Genomic DNA, 16,021 nt, shown 5'->3' with positions numbered 1-16,021 from the left:
AAATTAAAAAAAAATATTCCCCTATACCCCTCCCACTCCCTTGTCCCATTTATAATTTACAATCTTTTCTTGCTTCTGACCGATCCTTAACAAACTTTTTAAACAACGATTAATTGTTTTCAATGTTTGACTAAACTCTGAAAATAAATAGTTTGGATTTAAAATTTTCTAATTTGCAGACTCACATTGACTTTAAAAAAAGTTTTTTTAGTTGAATTAATCTGTAAATCTATTTCTAAAATTTTTATTTTATTTGTGTTGTGTACACTCAATGCATATTATAAGTTCAAACATTTATCTGAAATCAAAATAATGATTCTATAAAAACTAGACCTTCCTATGCCCTCATCCTTCCATAAATCTCCACTAAACCAGATTTTTCTCTAAAACCATTTTCCATCGTCTCTNCTCCTCCAACATTTACGTTGTATGGTGGAATGCAGTTCCTAACTTCCGACTAGTTTCCTATTCTTTTAACGTTGTTTTGCGACCTTAGTGTCTACACTGTATATGCGGAAATTAGGCATTGAGTGTGCAAACGTGTAATGTTTAAAAGTTATAAGTTTTCTTTTATTGACGAATTTTTGTTTAAAACTCTTTCAATAATCTAAAAACGTAAATTGGCTAAGTTTTCCGGACTCTGCTTTGTGTTAGAAATTGCATTTCTGAACTCTGGTATCGGAGGCTGGCCAGGTTAGCGGCCGGCCTCGAGTAAACATTAGCAGGCGCTGTGAGGAGGCCTTTACAAGTAGGAGAGAACGGTCTGATGGAACAGTAAACTAGTATTTAGTATGAGTGAAGGATAAGTAACCGGCGGAGGGGCAATATGAACCTTTGACCGAGAAATGGGAAACGACAAGTGGGACGTGATGACCGGCGGGGTGGGCGGGGTTTATGGAAACGGAGATTTTTTAAGTACTCTTAATAATGACAGTTTGTTTGGGACTAAATCAAAAGCCAAGACAAATGGTAAACTTGATCCTTTGGCCTTTGGAACTCTTGACGGTGAAGATGAAGAGAAGAAGAGTGAAGAGGAGAAAGAGGAAATTGAAAGCGATGTTGATGATTGGCCCACAGCTCCACCTGTAGATTATTTAGAACGGGTTCAGGTAAATATATTCATATATATTCATGTATATAAATATATATGTATATATGATTTATCGATATAGAATATCTATAGATATACAATCAGCTGATTCACAATGTCGGTATATTTTATGATATCTCCAATAATTTCTAAGAAACGCTTACTATCTCGTTCACAGTTTTAAGTATATTATATCTGTACATTGTATTTTTAATATTGTATTCGTAAATTGTATACTTCATTTCCTACAACAAGTGTACTCATACCATACAATAAAGAGAAACAATTGGTCAGAATATTAAAAAATTGCAATCTAGACAATCTTTTATTTTAAACATTAATTTATGCATACCCGTTTCAGACTATATTCCTGGTCCTAGATATCTTTCAGAACCTAGACTAGTAACTATACATTCCTGGTCCTAGATATCTTTTATAACCTAGACTAGTAACTGTACATTCCTGGTCCTAGATATCTTTTATAACCTAGACTAGTAACTATATATTCCTGGTCCTAGATATCTTTTATAACCTAGACTAGTAACTATACATTCCTGGTCCTTGATATCTTTTATAACCTAGACTAGTAACTATATATTCCTGGTCCTTGATATTAAGAAAAGGGGGAAAGAGGGAGGAGACTAGGGGAGAGGGAGTAGATAGGAGGAGAGGGAGGAGATAAAGGGAAAGAGAGGAGTATAGAGTAGAGAGAAAGAAAGGGAGGAGGGGGCGGGAATAGGAGTCACAAACAACATCATTATTTTAAAAGAGTTCTAAAAGATAAGATGTTCCCTGTGTCAGATGTCACTCAGACCGGAGATTAATTATTCAACAAAAACTTGTATTTTCGAGTAATCAAACGTAAAAAAGTAGATAAATGATGTTCGGGGGTAAAAAAGGAAAGATTTAGACTATTTTGCAATCAATCTTCTCGAAATCTTTATCAAATTATGCCAAATAAAATTCTCTAATTCACTGGGTCATAATGATGTTGTAAAAACATCTATAAACAGCATTATAATTGAAACATAATCTGTGTTTTACTTATCAGATAAATATACAAAAATATATACATTTTGAAAAACAGATAAATACAAGTATTTAGTAACAGATCTATTCGTATTTACAGATTTGTTTTTATATACAGATAAATATACAAAAATATATATATTTTGAAAAACAGATAAATACAAGTATTTAGTAAAAGATTTATTCGTATTTATACAGATTTATAATTTTGTATTTACAGATATGTCTTTATACACAGCTTAATATTTGTACATATATGTAAACATATGTATATCAGTATTTACAGCTATATATTTGCATATATAGATATGTTTTGTACTAGTCGAAGAACCCAGCTTTGCCTGGAGATCTGCTCAATCAAAAATTGAGGCAAATCGGGCAAAGAGGTTCTTGAGTTATGATCGAACATAGGATCAAACGGAGATTACTACTTTATATATATAGATACAAATATACATATGTTACCTGTATCATGATGCGGAAAATTTATATTTGAGCTCGTTGATGAATTCTTTTTTTGTTTTTATTGATTTATTTCTTCTCTTATTTAAAAAGCTATTTATCTTTTTTTCCCTTTCGGTTATTCATTCATTCTTCGCTTTTTTTTTTCTTTTTCAAAGTTTTCAAATTTTTTCCAAGATTAGTTTAGTAATGCTTTTCGGAAAGTTAACTGAGTGCACAGTCATTAATCAGAAAGACAGTTTAGCATTCAATACATCTAAACATTCACATTTTTGAGAAAAATATTTTAATATTTCTGTAAACTTGAGGTCACGTTTAAAATACAATATAATTTTTTTTTCAAAGAGGTATTTTTTAAAATATAATATTTCATGAATAAAGAAAATTGTAAAATTGCAACGTTAGAAATTTCTGACATAGAGTAGATATAATTGGATGGTGCATCGCCAATATATAGTACTACGCTTACATAGTATTGGTGTTATAACTAGTAGCTCCGGTGATCATGATCAGTAATTTGATCTCATGAAGCTCATAGGACCAGCACTACTCCGCATAGTGATGCCGCGAACGCGTTCGATCCCATCTTACTGGCACATACGATGCATAGTTTTAAAGTCAGTGTGGATATAAGGATATTTAAAACAAACTAAAGTTAAAAAAAGAGTCACAAACTTGTGCAGCAGCATCAGACTATTTAAAATTAACTAAATTTATTTTATAATACACAAGTTTAATTATAAAACTCCTTGACCTTGGTTAATGGTTATGCTTTTAATAATCTGCATTGCATGATACAAGCCTAAACCCTGCCTCCATTAGATTACGTTATTATTCTTGTACAATTAACAATACACTATACACTGTACAATTGTGTACACTATACAATAAACACTGCACAATAGTGTACACTGAACACTGTACAATTGTGTATAATAAACGCTGTTCAATAGTGTACGCTTAACAATACAAACTCTGCAATATTGCACACCATACTGTACAATTGTGTACACTTTACTCTGTACAAAAGTGTACACTATACACTGAACACTGTACAATAGTTTACACATATAAACTGAACACTGTACAATTGGGTATAACAAAACGCTGTTCATTAGTGTATGCTTTACACTACAAACTGTCCAATATTGTACACCATTCACTGTACAATTGTGTACACTTCACGCTAAACTCTGCAAAATAGTTTACACTATACTAACACTGCACAATTGTGTATAATAAACGCTGTTCATTAGTGTACACTGTACATTTTATAGTGTGTACTATTCATCAATGTACAGTGAACACTGTACACTATACACCAGTCATTTCTGCAGTACAGTCCACACTGTAACCTGTACGTACACTTGACAAATTTCACGACAAATTTAACCTGAGCCCGAAACTTAATACGAGTATCGTCATGAAACCCGGTATTGCATCCCTGAACATGGGATAAGACAATATCGAAGATACACTCTTCATTTTCCGCCTCTGGACATGACTCGATACTGGTTCTGGTTTTGATAGTAGTCTAAATTCAAAATTCTAAATGCGATCCGGTTTAAGTCTGATCCTGGGTTTAAATCATCCTATTTTTCATGATCTATTAAAGGTTCTTATCCTAGATTACTAGTTTAGCAGGTTTACTGTGTAAATATAAGTTGTAATTATAACAACTTTCACAACTTGGTCACTCTTCTTCTTTTCCTATCTACTTGTATCTAACTTTCTACTAAACAACTTTGTAATCCGCTTACACAATTTTATAAGCTATTCTTTCTTCAACTTTCCAAATAACCCTCCTCATACAACCTTTCTCACTCAACCTTCCTCACTCAACCTTCCTAATACAACCTTCCTCATAAAACCTTCCTCATACAAACTTCCTCATACAACCTTCCTCTAACAACCTTCTTCACTCAACCTTCCTCCTACAATCTTCTTCCTACAACCTTTCTTATTCAACCTTCCTCAATCAACCTTCCTAATACAACCTTCCTCATAAAACCTTACTCATGCAAACGTCCTCATACAACCTTCCTCATACAACCTTCCTCATACAGCCTTCCTACATCAACCTTCCTCAACCCTAATACAACCTTTCTCATATATTGCTTTGTCATATTTTATTTGGATTTACGTGGAAAATTAGAAAATTAACAAAAATGGAATAATTTGCTGGACGGAATAGTTAAGTATCATGAAGTTGTATGGGTCAGTTAGTGAGGACTGACAAGTTGACATTCCTTAGTTTAACATTGAAAACTAGACAAAGCTCTCCCGACATATTATTACATATATATAGTGTGTAGTAAAACTAAACTCAGGGATTTGAAAGTATTTTATGATTTTCTGTGGTGTGTACACATTCAGTTTAAACAAGAAATTGGGTTGTTTACACAGAAATTGTTAAAAGTAAAATGAACAAATTAGCATAATGTTTCCAGCAAAGATTTACCTTTTTTCAGTTCTCCTGACTTTATTGAGTTAAGGAAGGTTTTTGAGAAATTCCAAATTCATACTTCATAATCCAAATCAAGGAATTGAATCTTTGCACAAACTCTGATTTTGTAAACTCTACATCTTTGTAGCTCTGATATACTTCAAGTATGAATTCTGGCAGATCAAATAATTTAAATTTGAAATATCAAAGGTTTACCCCGTCATTTTGCAAAGAGATTTGGATTAGAAAATTTGAGTTTGTGGCAAGGAAGACTTTAATCCCGGAAGTGGGCAAGAAAATCCCTATTCATCTTTAAGTTTTTAATAGTTGGGACCTCCACTATCACTTAAATATCCCTTTAAATAAAAAATTATATATAATAATATCCACGAGTTAAATATTTAAAGTTTCGGTTTAAATGAAAGCCAGGGTTAAGGGGTCCTGGGCTGCATTTAAGCTGAAACTTAATATTTAAGCTGTACCTTCGTTCTTTAGTTTTAGGCTCAGAGTAAATTGTGCTGGAACAAACTAAAAGTATAATTTAACTTTGTGTTGGACAGTTAAGTCTATTAGCTGTTAAGTCTATTAGCTGTTAAGTCTATTAGCTGTTAAGTCTATTAGCTGTTCAGTCTATTAGCTGTTAAGTCTATTAGCTGTTAAGTCTATTAGCTGTTAAGTCTATTAGCTGTTAAGTCTATTAGCTGTTAAGTCTATTAGCTGTTAAGTCTATTAGCTCGCTTCCTGTCCAAGAAACATGATTTCCTGTTTCCTGTATTATGTTTACAAATATTCTTAATGTTTGTTTTGTGAACACAGTTCAAGAAACTAACATTTCTTATTAATGCATAATGTTCTTTTCTTTCACTGATTACATACAAACATACATTTGCCAAAAATACATTATACAATATACTACATCAGTCTAAAGGATTTATAATGTACATATTCTTATAAAAGGAAATGAAATACTAGGAATTTTTTTTCGATTACACTTTCTAAAATAATTCTCGTATTTTTCAAGTCTAATTATAAATATGAAATTACAAACTTTAGCTCAAAAATTTTTCACATTCTTTTTGAGGCAAATCGTCCAATCCATTGATTATTATATGTGACAGTTTCAATCTGATGTGACTTTTCTTTCATTTCAATTTTCAAAATTACAAGAATAGTTAAAGGTTGCAAACTTTCGCTGCTCAAAAATCGATGAGAATTTTGTCAATTAATTCTTTAACTCTAACGCTAAAAACAAGTGCTTTATATTTGTAAAATGTACATGTCTAGGGCTACAAAACAGTAAAGGTAAGTTTAACTGTTAAAATCAAAGGCCAAGTCTTTGCGGCACTTCAAAGTCGATCCAGTCTTGAATATCAATTTTAAACATATTATTTTTAGGGGTATGAGATGGTTAGTTTTGATACTGTGAGTGTCCCTCCCCCCGTCCCCCTCCCTCCGTCGGATGATGAGGAAGGAGAAGGAGAGAAGAAGGAGAAGAAGGAGGAACCTGTCAACAAAGTTGTTCTAACTCCGGAATCAATCCCTAGTCTAACTCAAGTTCAGGCAGGAGGCCAATATTACTCAAATATAAAGTTTTGTCATTTTTTAATTAGAAATTTAGAGTGCTTCACGCCGTTTATTCTGGTTCAAATCCATTTGTTATATATTTTTACAGATATAATATATGTACATATAATTTGTTACAAGAGTTGCGACAGAAAAAAATAAGAGAAAATTATTTAGTGTGAATCCCATAGATCATAGATAGTTTTAGATGGCTATTTAAACCTTTTCAATTCAATTGTTCAAAACAATATAATGATAAATCTTGAAAAAAATATTGAGCGATAAAAAAATCAACATTTTATATTTTTACTTAAAAAGCGATTATTAAAACTCAAAACAGCTAAAAAATATTGAACTGCTAACAAGGCTCGTGAAGCTTTGCTGACACATGTCTCTAACAAATGCTGCTACGGAAGTGGAACTGCCAAACAAATGGGAATTACAAATATGGACTATGTTCCCGCATTTCATTACGAACTCCAAACATTTATAGAGAAACGTGAAACAAGTTGGACCTATGCTCCACATAAAGGTGGAGATGTGGATAGTCCAGCTAGAGGACCTGCTCCACTTCCATGGGATATAGAAGAAAACCCTTCTCAGATGTTCAAGGTTAGATTATATAGAATATTTTAGGTAGGATGTAGAGAGATCTCAGGATATCTATAAGTTAGGTTCAGTAACATAAGCTACAAAATACCCTGAAATAATCCATGCATTTCAACTATTACTGAGGTAGATCTCAGAATATTTTGGTAGATCTCAGGATATCTAGGTAGATCTCAGGCGAATTCTATGTAGATTTTAGAATCTAGAAATATCTCAAGGTCAAGATGCAAAAGTTTTCGTCTTGTATTTGTTTTTACATTTAAATATGTAAATACAAAATATAAAAGTAGGTCCTTTGTTTATTCAACATTTTAAAGATCTGAGAAGCAGAACCTTTCTAAATTACATTTTCCTTAAAGGTAAAAATGTTTTACTCAAACCAGTTGATATTTAAATTTAATTCTAATTTCAGTGATTAATTCTAGATTAGCAAGAAGTCTTCAGACAGAGAGTAGAAATAATAATTGAAAAGAAATTATGTGTCTTGCTACATTGTAAAATTATAAAATGTACATTGTTTAAAAAGTAGAAATGTTTATCTTTAAAAAAATGTAATTTTTTTTGTCATATTCATAAAAAGTTTTGTATTCTTGCATTAATAAAATAGATCTTTAGATACTTCTATCTATCTCTTTAACCCGAAAATTAAAAATTTTAATTAACATTTTTTATGTTAATTGCAATCGTTGTAAGTTCTTTAAAATTAGTTTACACGTGATATTTTGCTTTAAAATTAGCTTACACGTGATATTTAGCTTCAAAAATAGCTTACATGTTATATTATGCTTCAAAATTAGCTTACACGTGATATTTTGATTAAAAAGAGCATACATGTGATATTATGCTTCAAAATAAGCTTACACGTGATATTTTACTTTAAAATTAGCTTACACGTGATACTTTGCTTTAAAATCGGCATACACGTGATATTTTGCTTTAAAATTAGTTTACACGTGATATTTTGTTTTAAAATTCGTTTACACGTGATATTTTGCTTTAAAATTAGCGTACACGTAATATTTTGCTTTAAAATTAGCTTACACGTGATATTTTGCTTTTAAAATTAGCTTACATTTTATATTTTGCTTTTAAATTAGCTTACACGTGATATTTTGCTTTATAATTATCTTACACGTGATATTTTGCTTTAAAATTAGCTAACACGTAATATTTTGCTTTAAAATTAGTTTACACGTGATATTTTGTTTTAAAATTAGTTTACACGTGATATTTCGCTTTAAAATTAGCGTACACGTAATATTTTGCTTTAAAATTAGCTTACACGTGATATTTTGCTTTTAAAATTAGCTTACATTTTACATTTTGCTTTTAAATTAGCTTACACGTGATATTTTGCTTTAAAATTAGCTTACACGTGATATTTTGCTTTAAAATTAGCTTACACATAATATTTTGCTTTTAAAATTAGTTTACACGTGATATTTTGCTTTAAAATTAGTTTACACGTGATATTTTGCTTTTAAAATTAGTTTACACGTGATATTTTGCTTTAAAATCAGTTTACACGTGATATTTTGCTTTAAAATTAGCTTACACGTAATATTTTGCTTTAAAATTAGTTTACATGTGATATTTTGCTTTAAAATTAGTTTACACGTGATATTTTGCTTTAAAATTAGTTTACACGTGATATTTTGCTTTAAAATCATTTGAAAGTTAGCAAAAAATTTTGTTTTGTACCTAAACTATTCACAAAGGAGGGGTTTACCAAAATTATAACAAAACTGCAGTACACTTGTTGTGTAAATAAACTGCAGTACGCTTGTTGTATAAACAATTCTAATTATTTGTTGTCTAGGATGAGGTTCGAGTGGTAACAGTTCCTCACACAGGAGTAGTTAAAGCTTGTCATAAATGCCGAGGAACAGGAGGGATGGTCTGCAGGGACTGCTCAGGGAAGGTCAGGATAAACATTTTATAATCTTTAATCTTTTAAAATTGTTGTGTCCTCAAAAATATTAAACGTAAATACAAAGGAACTGCATACTTACCTCAATTAATATAATTTTTAATCCCTTTATCTTTGCAACCCGTTGATATTTCAAACTATGAATTTCGTTCGATCAAATAGTCTAAGTTTGAAAGGTTTACATCATCAAAGTTGCAAAGATATAGGGACTAAAAATTTGAGTTTGTGGCAAAAACTCAGTTCCTTTAGAAGTTTACTTGGTTAAAGATGAATTATTTTCTGCTGAAAATAATTAATAATTCTATGGTTTCTCAACTTTGTGCCAAGTAAGAAAGGATTTAAGAAAGTTCTTGTTTTTACTTTGAAGTTGTAGAAGTTAATTTACCACACATCCATACACTTGAACNTTTTTGTTGTAACGCTCGGGATCAACAATTGATATCCAAATTATGCAGTCCTTGGGATCTCGTGGTGGCCATACCCTGCATAAATAACTTATATCCAATAAATCTGTAAATTAATGCATTTATTATTTCTTTATCCTGTTTTATGAATCATATGTCCTATATGTGTCCTATATCTAGTATATATTTTATATGCGTAAATGTGGATTGTGTATGTGTCCTATATCTATAGTATATAGTTTATATGCGTAATGTGAATTGTGTTTGTGTCCTATATCTAGTATATAGTTTATATGCGTAATGTGAAATGTGTATTTGTCCTATATCTAGTATATAGTTTATATGCGTAAATGTGGATTGTGTTTGTGTCCTATATCTAGCATATAGTTTATATGCGTAAATGTGGATTGTGTATGTGTCCTATATCTAGTGTATAGTTTATATGCGTAAATGTGGATTGTGTATGTGTCCTATATCTAGTATATAGTTTATATGCGTAAATGTGGATTGTGTATGTGTCCTATATCTAGTTTATAGTTTATATGAGTAAATGTGGATTGTGTATGTGTCCTATATCTAGTATATAGTTTATATGAGTAAATGTGGATTGTGTTTGTGTCCTATATCTAGTATATAGTTTATATGCATAAATGTGGATTGTGTATATACCGTATCGTATCCTGTTCCAGTATCCTGTATCTGGTACCCCACATCAATGTAACTTAACATTAATTAGGGTTTTACCAAATACTCGCCCCAAGGGTACATGCTTGGCGACACTTCAAATTGCGATGTAAAATTTTCATAACTAGCTGTTTGTATTTGTTTAACATCCTGTATTGGGTTCTTGTTGCCTACTTTTAGTATCTCTCTCCTTTATTTATTCTTTATTTTTTACCTGTATCCAATATTCTATGAGCAATATATCCTGTATTGTATATCCTATATCCTGTAATAAACTTTATGTGTCCTGTATTGAGTATCCTATAATCCAGTATTGTGTAACTCTGGTGATTTATGTATCCTATATCCTGACCTTACTCGTATATCCTGTATCCTGTGACCTAATCTAACCTTCTATTCTTTACCGCGTACACTTATCAGTATCCTGATCATGCATCTTGTATCTTGTATCCTGAATCCTGTATTGTGTGACCTAGGTCTAAGAATATCCTGTATCTAGGGATGGGTTCGGTGTCTCCACTGTCACGGAGATGTCTATTTATCAGACGGAGGAAGCTTGGGTCGAGAAAGGTAATTTAATCTTCTCAGTAACCTCGTTATTCTTATCTCAGGGAGTTTACAAGTTATCCTCAACACCATAATTTCCTTCAAAATACGCACTAATTATTGTGATAGCCCCTGCACCCCGGACTAACAAGAGCGATATGAATTTAGAGGTGTTCTTTCATTTGGGTCGTTTTTCGCTCGTTTTTTGCACAGATTTTCTTTCAGGGTCAAAATAATGGCATAATGTTTTTTATTCTAAACATGCTACTCTTTACGTATGTCAAAAGTTGATCCTGGCAGAATATATATGTAAAAAAAAACGATCCAAATCGTCTATAATTCAACAAAGTTTTTTTTTTACTTTTTCGCTTAAAATTCATATGCTGAAAAAAATGAAGAAAAGGGAAAAGGCAAAAAAAAATATGTTTAATCAAACAAATTGTGATCAAAAGTCACAGTTCTCTGGAATAAGAACCGTTAAATCCACGTGCCTGACAATAAAGAAAGCTCTGAATATTCAAGAAAAGACTTTGTTTACTTAACTTTCCTGTTTTCGAATTTAATTCGACGTAGATTGGGAAAGATGTTTATCTAAAGTTAACCTCGAGGGTCACTAAAGAAAACAAAGGAATTTTATCTCAAAAGAGACGGATACCAGCTAATGGGGAAATATATTGAAAACATTTGTTGTATTTTAAATAAATGTTCAAAACTTTCTACAGTTACGTGCATAAACATTTGGTTTAAAGTGTTCTCTGTCCAGTGTGCTTCAATGTGTCCTGATAGAATCGAATTTTCGGCAAAGTACATTTGGCCTTTTTTCCACCAAATGTACACGATGTCAAAGGTTTAATATGCATTTGATGAAATTGGATTAGGGAAAAGTGTGTCAGGAAGAAAGACGGAAATTAATTGAGTCTTTGTAACAAAATCAAATATTTAAACCCCAATATCTTTAGAACCCGATGTTGTAAATCTTTTGATATTTCAAACTCAGATTATTTCATCTAACAGAATTCATAGTTTGAAATATCTAAGGTCTGTAACATTTGGTTCCAAAGATTTAGTGATTAGAAAATCAGAGTTTGTGATAAAGACTCAATTCCTTAATTTAGAATCTTTGGTTGTAAACTTGTGAACTGGTCAACAGGATTTGATTTTTTTAAATTTAGAAATAGAATTAATTGAATTAGTAGAGTTCTTTAACTTTAAACAAAATCTGAGTCAAACATCAGAGCAAGTTCTAAACTATGATTAGAATGAGGAAAGGTGTGCAGATATCTAAAATATCTATAAATACTAGAAAAATTATATTATTGCATCAACCTGGAACCATCTATTTATTTTGTGGGATCAAATTGTTCCAAAACTGTTTTATCAGGATAATCTATGGGTTCACCATTTAGCATTTGCAAAAATGCAACAAAAGAATAAAAATCCTATTTCTATCTGTACGGCAGACCAGTTCAGACAATTATTTACATTCCTAGAATAAAAACAATATATTACAATGAGAACCTAAAACTGTGGAATAGGAAGACGAATTTAAAACAATGTTTAAGTGTATTTGATGATGTAACAAATATGTTCTATACTGGCTAAAATCACTGATAACTGCCCAATTGCTGTCTTTAATGTTCATTGGACTGTTTACACATTTAACTTAAGTCTAAACCTCGTTTTACTATTCCACAATTATCTGGTTCTTACCATACTTTTTCAACAGTCCAGTTCCAGTTCTAGTTTATAGAAAAATAATGTTTTTCTTTATTTAAGATGTTATTATTGCCAACACAGTAAACATGGACATGGACAACAGGACTGCTCCAAGTGCCAGGTAAACCACATAAACCACATAAACCACATAAACCACATCGACCACATAAACCACATTAAACCATATGAAATAAGTTATAAAGTTACTCATCCGAACAGATACAAGTATTGACTGGTTTAGTGTTTACTTGTACCAGCCCGTCTAGTGGTACCAGTACGCGTTTTAAGCAACAGAATTAGGCGGGTGGGATAAACTTATTCCTTAGTAAACATCTTCTATCATAAATCTATTACTGTACTTCGCATATTCATCTGGTGTGTCCACAAAACTTAATAACTTTGTCTATGTCTAGTGTCTAATCACCTATAATCTATGTCTAGTGTCTATGGCCGCGTGACGTAAAAAGGCCAAGGCTGTTTTCCTTTTGAATATTTTCTGTTTAGATTAATGTTATTTATTTAAACTTTACATCTTTATCTTAAACTCCGGACTCATTTGCGAACCCATCAAAATAGTTAGGCTAGTCCGGAATTCTGACTTAAATTATTGCATTATTAAGGAACTTACAATAGTGCTCAGTTAGATGGTTTCAATTTTTAGATCTGGTTAAAAGCATATTTTCTCCCTTTGATAATTTCTTCCAGTTTATTAGATTTTTGTTTGCGCCGTATTTAAAAGTTTTTTTAAATCCACGTTCAATTAAATAAGACATCATTTTCGTATACCATTTTTTATCCCTGTAAATTAATAAATAATTATACATACTAGATTACATGTATATCAACTTTCCTTAAATATTTAGTGTTGATTTTTCATTAATAGTTTAAATTTCTGCATTCCCCTTGCTCTTCTAATTGAAATGTTTAAACCTCAGGAATTTTTTTTATCTCCAATCTTAGAAAGTTAAATCTAATTTACAAGATATGGGATATACTTCTATATATTTGTATAAATGTAAAATAAGAATATATATCCCCCCCCCCCGACACATCTTAGTATATTTATTGAGGGCTAAGTTAATAATGTACATTATTCCCTATTTTCACCCAATTATCTCCTCTTACAGTCTTCAGAATTGTTATTGACAAATTTACGGTGATGGATTTTGTTCAGGCTAAAGGAAAGGTGAGCTGTGCTACGTGTGAAGGAAGTTGTCACATTCGTTGCTATATCCAGCTCTCTATCACGTGGAGGGTCGTCACCGCAGAGCATATTGTGGAGAAGCTTAACATGCCTGAGGATCTTATCAGGGATGTATCGGGTCAGGTTGCCTTTGAAGAAGACGGAGAGAGAGTTGCTCCAGTGGATGCATTTAATGATGAAATAATCAAGATGGCGTCGTCCCAGCTTGTTACCAACCATGCCGCAAACTATTTAGACAATAGAATACTACGTCAGCGCCATCAAGTACGAATTGTGCCTGTGACGAAGGTTATGTATGAATGGAAAGGTCGAGGGAAGGATTTCTATGTGTATGGATATGAAAATAAGGTTCGTAATTTTTTTTTCTGTTTTAAACATGATAAAATTATTAAAATAATATACATTGTAGGTTCATCTGCCTAGGAGTTCATATCCTCAATCCTGCTGCTGGGGATGCGCGATCATGTAGAATAAAACGCGGCATTCAAGAATTCTGTCAAGAATTAGGAAATTAATAGTTCTATGTGTTTAGCTTTAAGTATTTATTTGGTTGGTTAAGGAGTCCAAGAATACGTATGCAATCATAAAGATTTTACACCTGAAATGATCATTTTGTCAATCAAATTTTATAGAATTATATAAATTTGTAAAAATGCAGCAAATTAATTTGATTAAATTTATATCTTCCCACCCTCGCCCTCAGCAATTGTAACAATATTGGGGTTAAAATCATAATCTTTAAATTTTGAGATATTAAAGGTTTACGTTATCAGGTTGCAAAGATTATCTTTGAGTTTGTGGCCAGGACTTAATTCCTTTAGAAAGATTGTGTTGTAAGATAGGAAGCACAAATAATTAGAAACATTTATGAAATCTTTATAAAGGAATTGACTCTTTGCAACAAACTCTGATTTTCTAATCCTTATATCTTTGGATTCCAACGTCGTAAACCTTTGAAATTTCAAACTTTGACTTTTGTTAGATCAAAAAATATAAGTTTGAAATATCAAAGGTTTACGACATTGGGTTCCAAAGATATTGGGATTAGAAAATCAGAGTTTGTGGCAAAGAGTCAATTCCTTTTCATTTAACATCAATTTTTTAAAATCTTCAGTTTTAGGTAGCTTGGTCAGAAGTATAATAAAAATCACTTGAAGTGATAAGTGAATTGTGGGAACATTCAAACACATTTTAAGTGACTTCACTTATGGATTATAATTATTACCACTTAACCACTTGTTGTTATAAACATTTAAGCACTGCAATCACTTAATGCGAATTAAAACCTAAATTTTCTCAAAATATTTACAAAAATGTTTATAGAAGCATGGCATTCATACAGAATATTCTAAGCTAGCTTTGATCATTCGCTAAATCGTTATTTATCGTTATAACTAAGTAGCATGAATCATTATAAGTTCTTGAATAATTTACAAAACATTATTTAATAGTCAACGGGGTTATTGTGAGATAGAATTAATCTAATGATTCAAATAACCAAATTTCAGATTTTTACAGTGTACTGATCTTGAATTAACAATTGTTCAACAAAAATAGGTTTGATTTGTAAAGTAAAAATATTAAAAATACTGGTAGACACTAGCCAAGCCAGATTATGACTGAATCCAATACAATATGGCAATAAACTGTTCAGTTTTATTTTGATATATAGAAGCAAAATTTTAATTCATTTTTATAAAAATATATGTTTGTATACATGTCTAAATGTTTAGGATTTATAGAGGTTTCTTAAACATTTAACTCATTTTAAACAAAACTATTCGAGGTAATATTCGAACTAACAGTAATTTCAAAAAAATTTTAATATTCATAAAAAAGTTAATAATAATTCAGCAAAAACAAAAACAGTAACATTAAAAAACCCTTGTAACTATTTATTGAAAGAGTTTATGTTTATCAAATATCTGTATATATACTACTGTCCTCGTTAGAACACTATGTTGTTAAATGTGTGTGTGTCACTGTGTACACTGTTCCTGTAGAAACTATGGAAGAATATAAAATGAGTGATTTTCTCACTGATGCTTTACAGATATACCTACATTTGTAATTACAGTACATCAAAGCTAATTACAAATATTCATATCTTGCAGTACAAAGTTTACGGTACACTGTGCAATGAACACCATAAATAAGAATAACCATTTTTACCTTTAACAGCTGTGCAGTGAATGTTTGATGTGCACTGAGCCATAAAATTTAAGTTTACTTTTTGGGGTCTATACATTTGCATAGATTTAATTAAAGAAATCAGAAAACAAAAAGAGAATGTAGAGAAACCACAGAAAATAATATTTATTAACGAAAATATTGGTAT

At 31.2% G+C, this 16,021-nt stretch overlaps 1 protein-coding gene across 1 annotated transcript; it reads left to right on the top strand.

The window, feature by feature from the left end:
• The first annotated feature begins 621 nt into the window (after window positions 1–621).
• Window positions 622–14,287, top strand: LOC111713063 (protein SSUH2 homolog). Its single transcript, XM_023487857.1, has 8 exons — window positions 622–1,109; window positions 6,423–6,587; window positions 6,957–7,202; window positions 9,019–9,120; window positions 10,717–10,787; window positions 12,540–12,600; window positions 13,654–14,031; window positions 14,093–14,287. The coding sequence occupies exons 1-8, from the start codon at window positions 846–848 to the stop codon at window positions 14,150–14,152; spliced, it is 1,347 nt and encodes a 448-aa protein (XP_023343625.1). The 5' UTR covers window positions 622–845; the 3' UTR covers window positions 14,153–14,287.
• The last annotated feature ends 1,734 nt before the right edge of the window (window positions 14,288–16,021 follow it).

This window comes from Eurytemora carolleeae, unplaced genomic scaffold (genome assembly GCF_000591075.1).
Source record: "Eurytemora carolleeae unplaced genomic scaffold, Eaff_2.0 scaffold119, whole genome shotgun sequence".
NCBI lineage: Eukaryota > Metazoa > Arthropoda > Copepoda > Calanoida > Temoridae > Eurytemora > Eurytemora carolleeae.
The sequence above is the reverse complement of the archived record's forward strand: the minus strand, read 5'-3'. Positions and strand labels throughout refer to the sequence as shown.

Bases quoted from the DNA above. Each gene is read 5' to 3' on its own strand.
- LOC111713063 (XM_023487857.1), top strand. From the start codon at position 846: ATGGGAAACGACAAGTGGGACGTGATGACCGGCGGGGTGGGCGGGGTT. The intron at 10,788-12,539 runs GTAATTTAATCT...TCTTTATTTAAG, and splicing joins GGAAGCTTGGGTCGAGAAAG to ATGTTATTATTGCCAACACA. The intron at 12,601-13,653 runs GTAAACCACATA...GATTTTGTTCAG, and splicing joins AGGACTGCTCCAAGTGCCAG to GCTAAAGGAAAGGTGAGCTG.